The sequence below is a fragment of the Tachyglossus aculeatus genome, chromosome 19 (assembly GCF_015852505.1).
Source record: "Tachyglossus aculeatus isolate mTacAcu1 chromosome 19, mTacAcu1.pri, whole genome shotgun sequence".
Taxonomy (NCBI): domain Eukaryota; kingdom Metazoa; phylum Chordata; class Mammalia; order Monotremata; family Tachyglossidae; genus Tachyglossus; species Tachyglossus aculeatus.
Genome location: NC_052084.1, coordinates 21122216 through 21143128, shown reverse-complemented (window position 1 = coordinate 21143128; position 20913 = coordinate 21122216). Strand labels below are relative to the sequence as shown.

The window sequence follows — 20913 nt, the reverse complement described above, 5'->3', positions numbered from 1 at the left end:
TGAAATGTTTCATTGGCTTGATTTTGTTCTACTGTTAGAAACTCTTTACTTCCCATACATATTCATTTCCAAAATTCTTAGTTTTTGGCTATAATATGGACCACCAATTCACATATCTGAGGTAAATTTCCTCTTCCAGAGAGCCACTTGAACTGTGTGAAATAATCTGCCCAAATGGAACAATCTCCTTGCTTCTAGCAGCAACTGCCCTCAGGAAATATTTAACTCATTTGGAGGAAGAAGAAAAAGAAGCGAGGTCGAATCAGCTGATACCCTGTCATTTTCTACTACTTTTTTCACCTTTGTAGTCTCTTCAAAAATATTTTTGATCAGAAGAAATCAAATGAAATATCTACAGAGTGGAATACTTAAGACTTAGACTTTTTGTGGATAAAGAGAAAGAAGGGAGAGGTTTTCACAACAATGGAATGCTGCCAAGGCATAAAATCTTTGCTGCTCTGAACAGGCAGTGTTTGTGGATCATTTATCATGACAGATAACCATCAGTTTTAGACTATGGAAAGCTGAGAACAGACTACACTAACAATTATCTTATAAAAATTATCAATGGGATAGCTGAAAAAGAAATCCCCCTAGGAAAAACACTTGAATCAACATTTCTTTCTATATCATTTTGTTTCAATGGGCCATTTTGATTTTAAGTGACTGTCAACAAGTTAACAAAAATGTAAAAACTGGAAATAAAATGAACATAACAACATGTTGCTGTTAAGACAAAATGATCACCTTGATGCAGTGAGCATGTTTACTTTCACCTTTGGTGTCCGCACACAGAATAAAATTTGGTGATTACTAGCTTGTGACTAGAATTAGGAGGATTCACACTCATGTATTTTTCTTTTAAAAAAATATGCTAACCTTGGAATTTCATCCTCTTCCCATCGAAAGTGAGCACCTGGAATGGAATTTCCTGGTGACTGAACTTTATAATATCCAGATCCGTGTATCGTGTCACCTAGTAATAGAAAGATAAGAAAAGTTTCAATTCTTAATTCATACGTTTAATTACCCTGTAAGATAAGTCAATTAATATTAGGAGTTGAAATTATCAACCAGTATAGCAATTCCAAAAACAGTTTACCACTACAAGATGTTTATACAAAATAAGTTTCTAAAAATGGCCATAAGCCAGAAGTAAAAAGAAATACCCACAAAACATGATACAAATACAATTAGATATTCTCCATGGGAGGTACACATAAAATGATAATAATAATAGTATTTGTTAAGTGATTACTATGTGCCAAGCACTGTTCTAAGCACTGGGGTAGATACAAGGTAAGCAGGCTGTCCCACGTGGGGCTCACAGTCCTAACCCCCATTTTACAGATGAGGTTACTGAGGCACAGGGAAGTTACGTGACTTGCCCAGGGTCACACAGCTGAAAGGTGGCGGAGCCAAGATTAGAACTCACAACCTCTGACTCCCAACCCCGTGCTCTTTCCACTAAACCACGCGGCTCCATACCTCATGGACTCTTCTCAAATCTAATTCTACTCTGTCACTCTCTCTGTCACCTTCGACACTGTTGCCCATCTTTTTCTCCTGGAAACATTCTTATTTATTTATTTTTTTTGACACAGTACTCTCCTGACTGTCCTAACTCTCTGAGGATTTTTTCTTGGACTCTTCTGGTGTCTCTTCCTTTAATTTCCACTAACTGGGGGTGTCCCTTAGGGCTCAGTTCTGGGTCTCCTCCTATTCACTTTCTCTAGGGTACTGAAAATTCCCACTACTACTTCCATGCAGAGGACTCCCAAATCTACCTCATTAGCCCTTACCTAATAATAATAATAATAATAATAATAATAATAATAATAATTGTGGTATTTGTTAAGTGCTTACTATGTGCCAGGCATTGTGCTAAGCGCTGGGGTGGATACAAGCAAATCAGGTTGGACACAGTCCAACATAACTGAGACCCAGAGATGACATAACTGAGGCCCAGAGAAGTAAAGTGACTTGCCCAAAGTCATGCGGCAGACGAGTGGCAGAGCTGGGATGACCTTTTTACTCCCAGGCCCTTGCTCTATCCACTAGGCCAGACCTCTCTCTCCTTCTCTGAAACCTCACACTTCCTCCAGTGTCCAAGACATCTCTACATGGATATCCCAGCAATACCTCAGTTCAACACGCCGATCAATCAATCAGTGGTACTTACTGAGCTCCTACTGAGTGCAGAGTGCTGATCTGAGAGCTTGAGAGGGTACAGTACAACAGAGAAGCAGTGCTGCCAGGTGGACAGAGCACGGGGCTGGAAATCAGAAGGAACTGCAGTCTAATCCTGGCTCTGCCACTTCTCTGTCGTGTGACCCTGGGCAAGTGATTTAACTTCTCGGTGCCTCAATTACCTCTTCTGTAAAATGGGGATTAAGACTGTGAACTCCATGAGTGACATGGACTGCGTCCAACCCTATTAACTTGTATCTAGCCCAAGGCTTGGTACAATGTCTGGCAGATACAATCAAGAAACAAACAAACAAACAAACCAGAGTTGGTAGGCACGTTCCCTGTCCAAGATGACCTTATAATCACTTTCCTCCTTCCTACCTTGCTTTCCTATTCTCCTATTACAACCCAGCCCCCATACTTCGCTCCTCTACTGCCAACCTCGATCTCACGTATCTCACCACTGACCTCTCACCCACATCCTGCCTGACCTGGATTACTCTCCCTCTTCATATCCAACAGTCAATGACTTTCCCCACCTTCAAATCCTTATTGAAGGCACATCTCCTCCAAGAGGGCTTCCCTGACTAAGCCCTCACTTTCTCTTCCCCAGCTCCTTTCTGTGTCACCCTCGCACTTGGATTTATTCCCTTTTTTCACCCCTCCCTCAGTCCCACAGCACTTACGTACATATCCATAATTGATATTAATGTCTGTCTCCCTCTCTAGACTTTAAGCTTTTTGTGGGTAGGGAAAGTACCTACCAACTCTTTTACATTGAACTCTCCAAAGCACTTAGTATAGTGCTCTGCCCACAGTAAGCACTTAAATACAATTGCTTGACTGATACTATTACTAATAATAATGATAAAGATGACGATGGTATTTGTTAAGCACTTAATATGTGCCAAGCACTGTTCTAAACTCTAGGGTAGATACAAGGTAATCAGGTTGTCCCATTTGGGGCTCACAATCTTAATCCCCATTTTACAGATGAGGTAACGAAGCACAGAAAAGTTATGTGATTTGCCCAGAATCACACAGCTGACAAGTGGCAGAGCTGGGATTAAAACCCATGAACTCTGACTCCCAAACCCGTGCTCTTTAGGTAATGGGTTCTAATCCCACCTCTGCCACTTGTCTGCTGTGTGACCTTTGGCAACTCACTTAGCTTCTCTGTGCCTCAGTGACCTCATCTGTAAAACGGGGATTGAAACTGTGAGCCCCAAGGCAGGTACTGTGGCCAACTCGATTTGCTTGAACCCACCCCAGCACTTACTACAGTGCCTGGCACATAGTAAGCACCGTTGTTGGGTAGGGACCGTCTCTATATGTTGCCAACTTGTACTTCCCTAGCGCTTAGTACAGTGCTCTGTACAGAGTAAGGGCTCAATAAATACGAATGAATGAATGAATGAATGAACTTAACAAATACCATTATTACTATTATTTCCACTGTCACACTGATAAAGGGGATGATGGACATTAACATAATGCCCAAAACTGAACTCCTCTCTTCCCCTCCCAAATCCTGCCCTCCTCCTAAATTTCCCAGCACCGTCGACACCGCAACAAAGCCCGCAACTCCGGGGTTATCCTTGCCACCCCTCTCTCTATTGACAAATCCTGATGGTTCTTTCTTCACAACATCTCCTGAATCCCCCATTCTCTCAGAATCCCAACTGCCAGCATGTTGATCTAATCATTTGTAATATCCTGTCTCAACTACTGCGATGGCCTCCTCACAGACCTTCTTGGATCCAGTTTCTCGCCTCTTCGGTCTCTACTGCACACTGCTGCCCAGATCGTTTTTCTAAAACATCAATCTGCACATGTGTCTCCAATCCTCCTATGGTTGCTCATGCCTCTCTGCAACAAAGCACGAGCTCCTGACTACTGACCGTAAAGACACTCAATCAGTTTTCTCGCCGCTACCTCGCAGCTCACACACTTTGCTCCTCTTAAAGCCAACATATTCACTGTGCCAAAATCTTGTCGCTCTCGCCACCGACCACTTCCCTGCCCCTTCACATCCAGCTCCCCGCCCCTTCACATCCAGCAAACCACAAGTCACCAGTCTTCAAGGCCCTTCTGAAATCTCATCTCCTCCAATTGACCTTTCCTGATTAATTTCTCATCTCCCCACCCTGTATTGCTACTGCTATGTCAGCCCTCTGCTCACCTAAGAGCTTAGGTCGCTCCCCTACTGCAGTTATTGTACATATCTTACCTGTTGCTTCCCTCTACCTGTAATTCATTTTCACTTGCTTTCTCTTCTAAATTGTAAGACCCTTGAAAGCAGGGATAGTAGCAGAGTTATAACTCCACTGCATAAAGTTCTCTGCACAAAATATTCCGAATTATGCACATATTTATCTTGTCTCCCCTTCTAGACTGTAAGCACCTGAGAATGGGTCTACCAACTCTGTTTTGTTGTACTCTTCCAAGCGCTTAGTACAGTGCTCTACGCACAGTAAGCGCTCAAAAAAATACCAGCGACTGATTGATTTGATTGATTATTGATTGAGGTCTCAATTTCCTAGAGACTTGTTTTTGGAACCTCAGCTAAAATACAAATTAAATTAGATAGTAGATTAAACTCAAAACATAATTTAACATTGCTTTTTTCTTGCCACCTGAACTAAAAGAGAATGCACAATGAATTCCAGATGCAGTGGTAATAACAGAAAGCGGAAACCGTGGTGAACTGAGACGCAACCTGACCTACTGATATAGAGGGAGGGAAAGCCGATCTATGTTTACTCAGAGGTCCCAGTCTAAGAAACTATGCTCTAGTGTCAGGGAGGAAGTAACCTCTAAAGATTTAGAGGCTCTTTTGCGGTCTCCTTCTCAAGATAACTCTTCAGATAAAGGAATATTTGAGCCGACAGACAAAGCATCATCTTGCTGACCCAATCAATGGGTACAACACACAATTCTTTTTATCAATTTGGATAATTTTGATCAATTTGGCCTCAAATTTTGTTGCCTTTATTATTATTATTAAGTGTTGGTGAGTCGTTTATCTTCCCACTCAAACCCTGTCCTCCGTCTCACTTTCCCAACACTGTTGACAGCACCACCATCCTTCCTGTCTCACAAGCCTGTAACCCAGGAATTACCATTGAATCCACTCTCTCATTCCACCCACACATTCATGCCTCACTAAATCCTGCCAATTCTACCTTCACAAAATTGCCAATATCCATCCCTTCTTCTCCAAACTGCTACCATATTAATGCAAACACTTATCCTTGATTATTGTAACAGCCTCCTTGCTAACCTCCTTGCCTCCCGTCTCTTCCCACTCCATTCCATGCTCTGTTCTGCTGCCCAAATCATTTTCCTTCAAAAATGTTCGGATCATGTTTCCCCTTCCTCAAGAAACTCCAGTGGTTGCCCATCCACCTTTGCAAACAAAAACTCCTCACCATTGGCTTTAAAAATCTAAAACGGCTATTCTGTGCACTTCTTTCTGAAGTTACCTATTCTTTTTGTATTTAAGCCAACACCATATTTCAAAAGAATTGATGCTCTTTCTATCCTGGTTTTTCACTCTCCAGCTTTTGGTCCATACATTGTCACTAGAAACACCAAAGAATTGACAATTTGTATTATTGTGGCAATTGTTACATCAGAACATTTCATGACTTCTTCCAGGCTCTTCACAGCATATCTTCCTAATATTAATCTTGGGTGTATTTCTTGACTACTAGTTCTATATTATTATCAATCCCAGGAGAGAAAAATTGTCATCTATTTCTCTCCATTTGGTATAAATGTTAAAACTTTCAGTTGTCATGATCTTTTTTTTCTGTGCATTCAAATGCAGGCCCATCGTTTTGCTCTGCTGCTTAACTTTTAATAATAAGCCCTTCAAATCTTCTTCACTTTCTCCTAGTAGGATAGCATCATCAGCATAACAAAGGTTGTTTATATTCCTTTCTCCAACCTTTATTCCCACCCAATGGATCTACAAGTGCAAATATTTGTATTAACCCATGCTTTTTCAAAATTTCATCCAAAGGCTATCATGTATCAGTGTATTTACTGAATGCTGACTATATGCAGAGCATTATACTAAGCAGCTGGGAGAATACAACACAACAGAGTTGGTAGACATGTTCTCTGTCCACAATAAGTTTACAGTCTAGAGGCGGTTATGATTTTTCTCTTTAAAACTACCCAACACAAAAGATGAAAATCTCTTAACTACTTGCCCATTAATCAGATAAGTTACATTTTGTGTGTGCTTACCAATAATCCATGGTCACTATGTGAATTATGATGGGTTTTATATGTTCATTTTAGAAAACCGGGGATTATGACACCTAACTCTAAAAAAGTTTAAGGAGATCTTCTAATTTGTGCACTCCTTTCTAAAGTTATCTAAATAGTCTTTTTGTATTTAAACCACATAAACTGGTTTTTAGAAAAGTCTGAAATTTATTCTTCTACTTTAGCTTATTTAGAGCAAATTTCCATGTAAGATAGTTACCAAAGCTTTACAAAATTTTGGAACAAATTTCGATAAAATCATGTTTCTCAAAATGAAAAATACCTGAACCAAATGAATGGATCTGTGTCTTTAAATCAGTAAAAAGAACTACCTATTCTCGGCCAAGCATCTTCAGTTAGTCAATTGTATTTATTGAACCCTTACTGCGTGCAGAGCACTGTACTAAATTAGGAGAGGACAATATAACAGACCCATTCCCTGCCCACAGCTAGCTTACAGTCTAGAGGGGAAGACCTACATTAATATAAATAAATAAAAGGCCAGCTATGTACATAAGTGCTGTGGGGTGAGGAAGGGGTGAAGAAAGGAAGCAAGTCAAGGTGATGCAGAAGGGATAAATGACTCAAATAACTGTTAGGACTGATCAATGAATGGTATTTACTGAGTATTTACACTGTGCAGACCACTGTTCTAAACACTTGGGACAGTATAATAGAATAAGCAGACACAATCCAAGCTCTCTAGGAGCTTACATTCTAGGAATAAAATGGTTACTGGCTTATGGTTTCAGCTGCAGAAGAGATCGTGGCTATTTTAATAGTTGAACGCAAATATTCTCATCTGTCATGACTGCACCTTTTAAATCACTGGTTCTCCCAACATTTTATCCATAGAGCTTAGCTTTACCTTTCCACTCACATTCCAGGAGTTGAAAAATAAAAACAGAAGACAATGCCATCCGAGTAATACACAGCAACAAAAATTATGGAAAAAACATTTTCCGAAAAATGACTCCTCAAATCTTTCATATCTTGTTCCATTTGTTCCAGCCATTTAAATATACCAGTCTAATAACTTCACAACTAACAAATTTCATTTTAAGAAATTATGCTTACTTTTCCGTCTTGCTTTTCGGAACTTGATGGCGGCTAGGTTTATTAAATTCATTCCATACAGATTGTAGTCAATGAAGAGTTGGAGGAGGTAGGGAATATGTGCTTCATGAGGCTGGTAAAATTTATTCATTATGGCTCCACTTTGCAAAAGCTCACATATTCTAAAATAAAGATTCAAATACAAAATTACATTAAAAGATGATTAGGTGGTTAGTGAAAGGAAATTTGAGTTACAAAATTTTAAAAAAACACACCTAAACAATCCCCCCTCCTCCATGATGCCCTCGCTGATTAACCCCCTGCTAGCCCAGATTCACCCACCTTCCAGTACCTTAGTGCTTGTGTAAATATTTAAGGCTGTATATACAGGCAGTCCTCAATTTAAGCTGATCTGAGTGACAACGGATGGCAATTACACACCAATTTTGGCTACACTGGGAGCTGGGGGTGGCGTGGGGCAGAGTTTAAAGATGGTATAGGAAAAAAGCAGAGAGAAGGAGAAGCAGTCATGCAGGCAAAAGGGGAATTATTCCATCACCACGTGCGGTCGCCAAGGAGGACCCACCCTTCTGAGGAAGTCAAAGTCACCTACTCCATCATGGAAGCTTTCCAACTAAGTACATACGTAGCTACATCACTTGTTGATACTGAGTCTAGGATTCAGCATAGTGTTGGGAAAAATATCAATCTCCTATTTATAACATTGTTTTTCGGGGAAAATTGTTTCCGACATTCAGTTTAAGAAGTAATTTACAGGAACTAATAGATTAATAATAACTGTGGTGGTACTTAAGTACTTTATATACTGCCAAGCACTCTTCGGAGTACTGGAATAGATACAAATTGGATATAGTTGGATATGTGTTGAAAGTCCAAGTGTTCTCTGTTATTTATATTCATTTTTATATAAATGTGATTATGCTTATAGTAACATTTTAGGCAAGGAAAGGAACCTTGCCCTTTTCTGAAAATTTTTCTTAGTGCCTGTTACTGCATTTTGCCTAAAACAGGCACTAAATAAACACTGAAGATGCGGACAGAAACGACTACTTAGATTCTTGACGGGCCTTTAACTTGAAATAACAGTTCTTATCCCTACTTCGCATTTAAGGAAAACTGAAGCGAATAATTCTTCCGGGCCTGTCCCATAATGTTGTCATCAATCCCGACAACTCCTACAAAGCCAGGAGAGAAGAATCATTAACCTCCTCGGCTCAGTTTCCTTACCTGTGATGTGGGGATAAGGAATGCTTCATTAAGTCAGGGGCTGAGCCAGACATGGGGATCTTGAATCTTTAGATCAAGGATGATCAATAAAAATACTTTTCAAGGGAACCAGGATGCTCAGGATAATAGAACAGCAAGGAGGGCAAGTGATGGAGAATTCTTGGGGTATAAAAGAGCAGTTTGGGTTTTACTGCTCTGGCAGCTCCTAGGAACAAGGGAAGGTGTACTTTCATGGGGACCTAAGCCTCTACTCTAGGGCTTGGCTTGATATCTTGCAGATGAGGGTTGGAGCTGTATTTAGGTGACTGATACTTGACTTTTCAGATTCTTTTTGAATTGTGAAGATATACATGACAGCTACCCCGGTAACAAATCTCTGCAACCAAAGAAAAAAACCTTTCCTTATCCCAGGAAGGCGGTCCGAGGAGACTCTATTGTATCACCATGGAATATTATCGTTGGGTAATTAGCAGTGCAAATATTTCACAACTTATTTTACAACTTCTGTGTGCCTACCAGAATTTCCCTAACAGGCACTGGGATTTTTAAAAATGATTCCATTGGCCTTGTCTGAAAGATTTCCATATTTCAATCTGCAGAGATGTCTGCTGCATTTGATTTCAAGTCTTTTGTTTTAAATACTGGGGCTGTTTTGAATTTCTTGTTAATTGCCACCTCCCTGGGGGGACAGTGGAGTTCTCTTGAGGGTTGCCTGGCTCTGTTGTGATCTTTCCATTTATGTTATTAATTAAATCCTGATTTGGATCCAGTCCAATTTGGACCTGAGGCCTTCAAAGAAATTGTACCTGGAACCTGCATACAATTCCTAATTCCATACCTTCCTTTGATGGCTTTAAATACAGAATAGCTGTTATTGGTCCTGGGTTATGGTTAGACAACCTAGTGACCCCAAAACTGATCCAATGATTCTCACATTTATATCTGTGCTCCCCTAAAGCTTTTCCTTTGAGGGTTTTAAAATGATTATACTTTAACTACTAGACTATAATCTCATTATTTCTGTACCTTTTCACCATTGCAGGATTGTAAAGATAGATCTTCATAAAGTGTCTTTCTTTTTCATGATAACCATAAAAAGGCCTGAAATATAAAAACACAGAAAAATCACAAGTATTTTAATTGCTCACAGTTTGTATTATTTAGGCCCCACTCCTCTAAGAGAATCTTCCCAAATCCCATTCCCCACCATCCACTCCTGTCACAAGATAATACTAATCAACCTTCACCCTGCCTACAAAGCTTGTATTTATAAATAAAACAGTGTGGTTGAGCTGTTATTTTCCTCTCTTTGGATAGTCCATTAATGAAGACTCCACTAAATGTTGCCTTACTTACAGATTCCACACTTGCTTTCTGAATAAATCAGCAAATTACCTTAGAAAAGTAGGGCCTTATCTATATCCCTTCTTTAATTCCTTGTTGTTTTCATTTCTCCCACATTCAGCCTTCCCGTGGGTCCAACAGAAAGTCGTAGTATTTATCTGCACGCCCCTTGTGTGCCAGGTGCTGAACTAAGTGATAAAAATGAAGAAGTGACATGTTCCCTACTCACAAGGAGCTTATATAATACAGGAGAGGCGGGCATAAAAATATTTTCATGTAGGAGATGGGTCTGTATGACTTGGAGTACTGGGAAGTCACTAGGGAAGGATTGCCGGAGGAGGCAGGAATGCAGAAAAGCTTTGAAATGGGGAGGGATTTTCAAGCAAGAAGAAACAGCAGAGCAAGTAGTTGGATGTGGGAGAGTCCTTTAAGCACTTGACATTAACCCCACTCTCAGCCCCACAGCACTGATGTGCGTATCATTACTCTGCCATCTCCTCTAGCTATAATTTATTTTAACGTGTCTGTTCCTCCCCTCTAAACTGCTAGCTTTTTGTGGTCTGGGGTCAGAGCGCTACTAACTCTGTACTGTGCTTTCCCAAGTGCTTATTACAGTGCCCTGGACAGAGTGATCGCTCAATAAAGACCACAGATTGGTTGATTGAGTCGAGAATGAGGGAGGAACAAAGCTTGGGAAGAACAAAGAGAATGAGGTGGGGAGTAGCCAGAAAAGACAGCAGACACACCAAGTGGGATGAGTTGGTGGAAAGCACGGCTCTGGGAATCAGGAAACTTGGCGGGGGGGTCTAGTCCTGGTCCTGCCCAGAGCTGGCTACCACAGGTGAAGACTGGGCATCCAACTCACAATGTGCTGCACCCCTACTTGCTTGTTGCACTCTGTGCCCTATTGGAAACCTGACTGTCATGACAGTGAGAGTTGCACTGTGTAAACCACTTGCGCTATACTCAATTTCTCTGCACAGGATTTCAATCTTGAAGTCTCAGGACCAAGGCGCTCACCTGTCATTCCTGATGGGAGACTCAATCATTAACGCCCATAATTCAGTGCTCAGCACACAACTTCAGCACTAAAGAAACGTACATTTTGCTTTAATGAGAATGCACATAAAGCATCAGGTATTTACCATGTTCCTTGCATACTGTCCAAAGGATTAAGGGAGAAATTAAGAAATGAAAAAGAACGTACAGCTGGAGATAGGATTCTGGGTAAGTGAAAAATGGAAATGGTTGGTGGCAAAATTCACCTGAAGTTCATCATTTCCACGATCATCATCATCATCAATCGTATTTATTGAGCACTTACTGTGTGCAGAGTACTGTACTAAGCGCTTGGGAAGTACAAGTTGGCAACACACAGAGACAGTCCCTACCCAACAGTGGGCTCACAGTCTAAAAGGGGGAGACAGAGAACAAAACCAAACATACTAACAAAATAAAATAGAATAGATATGTACAAGTAAAATAAATATATAGAGTAACAAATATGTACAAATATATACATATATATATAGGTGCTGTGGGGAAGGGAAGGAGGTAAGATGGGGGGGAAGGAGAGGGGGACGAGGGGGAGAGGAAGGAAGGGGCTCAGTCTGGGAAGGCCTCCTGGAGGAGGTGAGATCTCAGTAGGGCCTTGAAGGGAGGAAGAGAGCTAGCTTGGCGGATGGGCAGAGGGAGGGCATTCCAGGCCCGGGGGATGACGTGGGCCGGGGGCCGATGGCGGGACAGACGAGAACGAGGTACAGTGAGGAGAATAGCGGCAGAGGAGCGGAGGGTGAGGGGTGGGCTGTAGAAGGAGAGAAGGGAGGTGAGGTAGGAGGGGGTGAGGTGATGGAGAGCCTTGAAGCCCAGGGTGAGGAGTTTCTGCCTGATGCACAGATTGATTGGTAGCCTCTGGAGATTTTTGAGGAGGGGAGTAACATGCCCAGAGCGTTTCTGGACAAAGACAATCCGGGCAGCAGCATGAAGTATGGACTGAAGTGGGGAGAGACACGACGATGGGAGATCAGAGAGAAGCCTGATGCAGTAGTCCAGACGGGATAGGATGAGAGCTTGAACGAGCACGATCTCAACAGCAAGAGAGGAGACAGAAATAGAGATAGTTTGAGCTCTGTGTCATGTGCTGATATGATAGGGTAAACTTTCTTGTCATCTTAGGCCTAAAGGAAGCCTTTATACATTGTCTATCTTTTCTCAATTTTTCTCAAAGTGGGCAAAGCTGTCAAAATTTTTTTTTTTTTGGACGAGCACTAGTTTTACTGTGTGGAGCAACAGGATGTCCTCCATTCAAAACTACTGCTTTAACTGGATTTCCTTCACTTTTTGATTATTCTTCTGTGACAATGTTACGTCCTCTCCAGTAATACCCTGAAAAATGGAGCCTAGTAAACTGTTTAATATGCCTTGAAGCACATAGGCAGTGAATACAGATAAAGGTATAAATTCTGTTGTATTGATGCAATCGCTGCCACCGTTTTATAAAACCCAGTAACTGAGCTAGTGGCAGAAAAAAAAGACACCGTTCCCTCCACCGCCACTGCAATGTCCTAGACATTACTAACATACACACTAACCATACAACTGATTAGCTTGGGATGAGAATCCACGCCTTCTGATGTAGTTGGGCAAGCTAAACTGGCTTAACACTGAAGCTCTCGGGACTGAAGCTCAGGGCCTCAGGCTAGAGGAGGTCCTGCAAAAAAACACGGATAACTGGATACATAAAGAAATCTGTTTACGCATAATTTAAGATCTGTGATCTGAATGATAATCAACAGCTTTTCTAAGGTTATTTTTATTTCAAACTATATTCTCCATGCTGTACGACAAATATCCATCAATCAAATTCATAAACAGAGTGCTTACTTTGGTACAGAGTAACGGTACTAAGAGCTGGGGAGAGTAAAACAGAGTTGGTAGATACGTTCCCTGCCCGGAAGGCGTGGAAAGAGTATGGGTCTGGGTGTCAGAGGACCCAGGTTCTAATCCTGGCTCCACCACTTGTCTGCTATGTGACCTAGGGCAGTCACTCAGCTTCTCTGTGCCTCATTTACCGCATCTGTAAAATGGGGATTGACACTGTGAGCCCTATGTAGGACAGGGACTGTGCCTGGCACATAATAAGCGCTTAACAAACGCCATTAAAAAACCCCCAAAAAACAAACAGACTGTGGGATAGGGACTGTGAGCCCACTGTTGGGTAGGGACTTTCTCTGTATGTTGCCAATTTGTACTTCCCAAGCGCTTAGTACAGTGCTCTGCACATAGTAAGTGCTCAATAAATACGATTGATGATGATGACTGTGTCCAACCTGATTATTTTATATCTACCCCAGTGTTTAGTACGGGGACTGGTACATTAGTAAGCGCATAACAAATATTTTGAAATCAATCATATGTACTGTGTATAGAGCACTGTACTAAGTGCTTGGGAAACTACAATATAACAAAAAAAAGGAGGTTGCACTCTAAAGGGAGAGAAGGATGAAAATAAATTACAGACAGGAACATAAGTGCTATAGAGCTGAGGGTGGGGTGAATATAAAGTGCTTAAAGGGTACAGATCAAAATGCTCAGGCGACACAAAAGGGAGAGGGAGGGGAAATGAAAGCTTAACCAGGGAAGGCCTCCTGGAGGAGATATGATTTTAATAAGATTTTGAAGGTGGGGACAATAGGGGTCTGTCAGTTATGAAGGGGGAGTTCCAGGTCAGAGGGAGGACACGGGCAAGGGATCATGGTGAGATAGATGAGATTGAGGTGCAGTCAGTAATCTGGCGATCAAGGACCGAAATATGCGGTCTAGGTTGTATTTCAAAATCAGCGAGGCTATGTAGGATGGGGAGAGCTCGTTGAGTGGTTTAAAGCCAATGGTAAGGAGTTTTGGTTTGATGCAGTGATGGATGGACAACTGCCACAGTTCTTACAGAGTGGGGAGACACGGACTTAACAGTTTCACCGAAAAGTGATCCAGGCAGCAGAGTGAAGTAAGGACTGGCGTGGAGAGCGACAGGAGGCAGGGAGGTCAGTGAGGAGGCTGATGCAGTAGATGAGGGATACAGTAAGTGCTCGGATTAGTGTGGCAGCAGTATGAATGGACAGAACACTTTTGGGTTAATTAAAAGGCAGGCTTAGTACAGCATTAGAAACCACAACGCTAGAATTGTGATCATTTCTTTTAAATTACCAAGAATGCTTGTATACTGGGGCCCAATTTATTCATTCATTCAATCGTATTTACTAAGCGCTTACTGTCTGCGGAGCACTGTACTAAGTGCTGGGGAAGTACAAGTTGGCAACATATAGAGACGGTCCCTACCCAACAGCGGGATCACAGTCTTACTGCCTGCGGAGCACTGTACTAAGCGCTGGGGAAGTACAAGTTGGCAACATATAGAGACGGTCCCTACCCAACAACGGAAAAATCTAACATCCCTGAGCCCCTTGGAATAAGAGGTTTCTCCAATAGGGTCTGTTCAAGAGAAGCAGTGTGGTTCAGTGGAAAGAGTGTAGCTTGGGAGCCAGAGGTCATGGGTTCTAATCCCGGCTCCACCACTTGTCAGCTGTGTGACTTTGGGCAAGTCACTTAACTTCTCTAGACCTCAGTTACCTAATCTGTAAAATGGGGATTAAGACTGTGAGCCCCACATGGGGCAACCTGATCACCCTGTATTCCCCCCAGCGCTTAGAACTGTGATTCACACACTATTATTACACAGGATGAAAGGTCAGAGAACCTTGCATAGGTGGGTTTGTTCTGATGCCGCTCCCAAGTTCCAATGGATTTAGTTCTTTCAATCCAGGCCTTCTCCGAACAGACCTGAGCCTACGGGACAGAGCTCAGAACCAACTGCTTACGCATCTTCATATTCTCAAGGCCTGGAAATTTCCAGCATTAGTTCTTGGGGTTCCCAAGCCCACTCGGGCCTAAATGTGCATGCTTAATAGTAATGATGACATTTGTTAAGCACTTGCTATGTGCCAAGCACTGTTCCAAATGCTAGGGTAGATAAAACGTAATCAGGTTATCCCACATGGAGTTCACTGTCTTACTCCCCATTTTACAGATGAGGCAACTGAGGAACAGAGAAGTTAAGTGACTTGCCCAAAGTCACACAGCTGACAAGTGGCGGAGGTGGGATTAGAACCCGTGACCTCTGACTCCCAAGATCGTGCTCTTTCCACTAAGCCTCGCTGCTTCTCAAGCAATTCTTAAGCAATTATTTAACTCTTAAACAATTCTAGGAGCCTCGGAACCAGCCTGGAGTGCAGAGATGCAAGAATGAGGCTCTTACAGTATAGTGGCATGCACGGCAGCCTGAGATCAATAATAGGAAATAGCTCACTGCTTCTCCCTTGGGATCATTGACTGCCTAGTTCAGTCAGTCAGTCCGTTGTATTTCCTGAGTGCTTACTGTGTGCAGAGCACTGTCCTAAGCACTTGGGAAAGTACAGTATAACATACAAATTCCCTGCCCACAATGAGCGTGCGGTCTAGAGGGACAAGCTTACAGTCTAGGCCTGAGTTACTCTCTAGTGGAGATCTGGCCTACAGTTACTGCAGGATAGGAGGGACTGCTTCAGAAAATTCCCAAACTCTGGCTGCTCAGTGTTGATATTCCAAGACAGCTGACAGCAGTGAAGGAAGGAATCTTTAAAACAAATGGTGTGAGGAGAAGGGAAAAGAGGAAACAAGGGAAATAGTGATTGAGGGAGGAGAGGGGAGGAAAAAGGAAAACATTTCAAATCTCTAACATGACTACGCTTCTAATAACTCCAAATGAAGTACTGTACAGTCCAAAGCCTCGACCCGACCTGATCTGTGGTCAAATCACGACAAACTCACTTTTTATGCCATGCAGACCGACTCCCAAGGGTCTGGCAGAGGCTTTGTAATGTATAAAGCAAGACAGTAGTTCTGCCCTATTCTACCACAAATATCGATGTCACAGGACTGGGTAGAACTCCTTCATTCAACTGTATTAATTGAGCACTTACTGCGTGTAGAGCTTTGTATTGAGTGCTGGGAGAGTACAGTATAACGATAAGTGGACACATTCCCTGCCCATGATGTAAATATGAAAGCTTTTGCCGTGCCCTCAGGAAGCAGACAGGCGATGCAGATAGGAGCGGAAACTATTATCATCATCCATCCACTTTCAGGGGCAGCGGCAACTACGCTGGCAATTCAAAACAAAAGTGGCAATTGTTTCCACTTTCGTCACCTGGGTGGCTTACTGCAAGGCTGACATAAATTGCCTTTCTCTCTCTTCCATATTCTAAGGGACTCACATGACCACACAGAGAGAGTACGCTTACACAGTAATAGTAATGGTGGTAGAACGTGGCATGATGGAAAATAGAAAATAACCAAGTAACACCTACGCAAGTGAAAACTTGGGCTCTCTCTTCTGGCGATGCAATAGCACAAACAAAGATGAAAGGCGATTAAAAAGAGAACTGAGTCATATACTTACATTCCAGATACTAAGGATACTTTGAACACATGCTGGACAGTAGAAGATGGGTTGCCTAAAGCCACATTAAGTGCTCTGTCAATACTGAAGGCCACCTGTCGAAGATAGCTGTCTGGCTGCTGTCCATAGCCATCGTACGGCACGTAGAGGTACGGGAAGATGCCGTGTAAATGAAGACACGTCTTTTGACCTAAAATGGACAGTGGTGAAGAAAAATAAAAGTTTTAACCCTGGAAGCCTTCTTTTCACAATATTTCCAACACTAATAGTTACGAGACCTATTCAGGCCCCGGGACTAACGTTTTGGTGACGTGGGCCCTTGACTGAGCTAAAACCATAAAATCAAGCCACCTTCACAAGTTCTACATTTCATAAAGTGAATATCACTATGAAAATGCCAAAATATGTATTTTTCCCCAATATAAGTTCAGAATATTTCTGAATAGCTCAATGGAAAATCCGGCTGCCAGCATTTTAGATCTGCGTTAAAAGAGTCTTTTTACAGTTCAATTTCTCAGTGATAGAAGCCCCTGGTAGCATGGTCACTTTAATCCCTGGGCAGAAGGGCTTCAAGCCTCAGTGGTTTCCCTTTTCTGGGCCACAGGTAGCTCCTCCACCTTTCCCCGTGCTTTAACAAACAGGTCTGAGAGTAGCAGATAGGGGAACAGGCTCCTGAAACCAAGGATACATATGTTCTGGGATGGAGGAGCAAGAGAAACTTCCGTCTGGATTGGGGCAAACAGGTTTTTTCTATTCTGGCCCCACTGGGATGTTATCTGGTCCTGTCTGGGGAGGGGTGAGAAGCAGGAGGAGGAGAAAGCAGAAGGACAGAGGGAAAAGGTAGAAAAAGATTGGCATAAGGAGCATTTTTGCTCTTTAGAGCCGATTTTTGCTCTTAAAAGTTTATCTGCATTTTTCAAACACAATAATTGGCTTTGTTAGCCAAAGAAAGCTATTTCTGCTTACACTCTCTGTTATTCACCTGGTTTTCTTTTTACACAGATGACACCTCCATGCCTACATGATATTTCTAGCAATAAATCCAAATAGGCTTGCATAAGCAGCGAGTTCATAAAGTGAATCAAAATTTGGGAAAACATGCCCAACAGAATAAGATTTTGTATACTCTGCACTGCAGCATCCTGATCCGAATTAACAACTTCCACCCTTCTGTAAAATTCCAGTTCACGCTGCTGCTGTACTAGTTCCAGCTTCTAATTTTAGTAGCAAATTTACTTCCACATAATTCTTATGGAATAGAAGAAATTCTTATTTTGTTAGTAATAGCAAATCCTGAAGGATTTGCATATCTGAAGCATATCTGAAGGATATGTTACTTTATCTTTAAAGAATGTTACAGCTTCCTACAAATTGAATCCATTTCTGTGTTCTTCAAAGAAAAAATCCAATCTGCAATATGCTAATCACTTCAAGAAAATGCACTCAATGTTAGTGTGACAACACTCTTTAGTGAACAGGCAGAGTACCACCATTTGACCCTCCTAGCCAGTATTAGCAGTTCAGGATTCCATCGAATACCTGATCTAACAGCTGACAAGAATTACACTGGAGCATTTCTGGGGTTGAAGAATGAATCTACATTAAAATGTTAATACTGGTTTTATTAAATTATTTTCTCAATGAAAAAAATTAACCACGTTATCGGTTCTATAGTCAATTTTTCTTGGAAACTGAAAACTGCAGGAGCATATACACCAGAAGTGGCCAAAGAATAGCTTCTCAATTGCTTTCCATTCTTCATTTTGTTACCCGGTGTTTGCACAACATATTTCTATTCTTCATTAGCTAGATAGCAAAACCAGGAACTGACATCCCTGCCCACAAGAAGTTAAGATTCCAGTGGAGGACCAGTGATTTACCCTCAGAAGACATTCATTCAATAAAGACTTCGAATGATTGATTTATCTCGGAATTTGCACCTTGCCCAAATATTTGTCCAAGTTGTGAGACCAAGAAGAACGGGAAGTAAGATTCCTCAGAACGGATCTAAATCTGGACAGTTGTCTAGCGGAGTCAGTATTGGTTCCTTTTAAGAATTTCCTCCCTCCTCTTATTTTTTCTTAGACTGTCTTTCTATATGTGTCATCATTATTGAGTACCTGCTGTTTTCCATCTTCTACATTAATAAAGGAATCAAAATTATTTTTCATGTGACAGGCCTCAAATCTGCTCAGCTCTTTAGTGAAAGAAGAAAAGAATCAAGAACGAGAAACGGGTAAATGGGCATCCTATGTAAAATCGGTGCCATCTGTGGGATGTGAAACACTTCCAGGTTACAGCAGCCTTGCGAGGAAAAGTGTTCAGATGTGTCAACCTTGAGTTATCACTACAACCAAAACATCAAAAGGTAGTAACAAGAGTAGTAATCATAGTATTTATCAAGCGCTTGCTGTGTGCAGAGTGCTGTGAAAGAGCATATGGATGAAAATTAACCCTGCCCCTCGACGGGCTCCCAACCTATAAGGTAGCATCCTAAATATCACATTCTGGGAAACGAAAGGAATCGGTGAAGCACCTGGGGACAGTAACCACTTCAGGGCAGCCATATTAGAACAAGAAATTCCAGCTAAGACTAACAGCAAATGGGCATTTCTTAAAGACACTGTCTAACTGGCAGTTATCAAGATTTTGAGTATGGCAAAGAGTGATCTGACATTTGCCAAGGCTGGTTTGGTAAAAATGACTCCGTTTTTTAAAAAATGAATGACTTGCATCTAAACAGGAAATGGATTTAAGACCAACTCACAACTCCTCATAACTGTGACACAACAAGCAGGCAAAAATAATCGCCGGTGGTATATGGAGTTCAAGCTAGGAAACACGCAAGACCAATCCTATGGCATCAAAGATGGAGATCCAAGGATTTTTTTTTATATGGTATTTGTTAAGCTTTTACTTTGTCCCAAGGACTGTATTAAGCACTGGAATAGATACAAGGTAATCAGATAGGTGCAGTCTATCTGGGTTCCACATAACAGTCTTAATCCCCATTTTTCAAATGAGATAACTGAGGCACAGAGAAGTTAAGTGACTTGCTCCAGGTCATAGCAGAGCCAGGATTGGAACGCAGTTCCTCTGATTCCCAGACCATACTCTATCCATAGGCCATGCTGCTTCTCAAATGTACTCTCACAAACTCTTTCATTCATTCATTCAATCATTCAATCGTATTTATTGAGTGCTTACTGTGTGCAGAGCACTGTACCAAGCACTTTCCTCTAGGCCATGCTGCTCCTGATGGGTAGCAGTTGTAGAATAATAATAATAACAACAATAATGATAATAATGATGGTATTTTGTTAAGCACTTACTACGTGCCAGGCACTGTACTAAGCACTGGGGTAGATACAATCAAGTCAGGTTGGACAGAGTCCCTATCCTACGTGGGGCTCACAGTCTCAATCCCATTTTACAGATGAGGAAACTGAGGCCCAGGGAGTGAAGTGACTTGTCCAAGATCACGCAGCAAAAAGTGGTGGAGCTGGGATTAGAACCCATGACCTTCTGATTCCCAGGCCCGTGCTCTATCCACTAAGCCGTGCTGCCTCTACTGAGCAACCAAATTTCTTGCAGTGCATTGTACTAGGCACTTGGAAAATACAGAATAAAAAATGGCATTCCCTGCCCACAAAGAGCTTACACTCCAACTACTGGAGTGGTCTAAATGAGTAACTGAATAAATACGTTTACTTGAGAAAATCTGATACTGAAGCTCATTGTGGACAGAGACCATTTCTACCAACTCTGTTGTACGGTACTCTCCTGAGCCTTACTGCAGTGCTCTGCATATGGTAAGTGCTCAATAAATACCACTGATTTATTGACTGATGTCAAGAACACTATAATGAACTCCTGAGCACGTTTTCCACCCATCCTTCTCTGGACATAGACAACTGGCTAAAATGTGGAGAGGTGACCTTAATCCTGATACATGAAGGGGTAACCTCTGCAGTTGAAGCCATAAAAAACGGAAATCACCCAAACTTGATAATAATCCTGAAGAATATTATCTTTATGAGCTCAACGTATGAACACTGAGAAAAAGTCAGGACACTTAAAAGATGCCACCATGATTACCATTTTCAAGAAGCAGTTTGGGCTTGGGAGTCAAAAGGTGCTGGTTTCTAATCCCAGCTCCATCACTTGACTGCTGTGTGACCTTGGGCAAGACACTTCATTTCTCTGTGCCTCAATTACCTCATCTGTAAAACGGGGATTAAGGCCGTGAGCCCCGTGTGGAACATGGATTGGGTCCAACCTGACTGGCCTGTATCTACACCAAA

General features: G+C 41.9%; 1 protein-coding gene across 1 annotated transcript in view; it reads right to left on the bottom strand.

The window, feature by feature from the left end:
- The window catches only part of REV3L (REV3 like, DNA directed polymerase zeta catalytic subunit), a 226776-nt gene that overhangs the window by 120019 nt on the left and 85844 nt on the right, over nt 1–20913 (bottom strand). The window contains exons 2-5 of the mRNA XM_038761479.1: nt 16610–16799; nt 9799–9873; nt 7546–7706; nt 880–976 (exon numbers count right to left, since the gene is read on the bottom strand). Of these exons, the coding sequence (XP_038617407.1) occupies nt 880–976; nt 7546–7706; nt 9799–9873; nt 16610–16799 (523 nt within the window). The remainder of the gene's footprint in view (nt 1–879; nt 977–7545; nt 7707–9798; nt 9874–16609; nt 16800–20913) is intronic.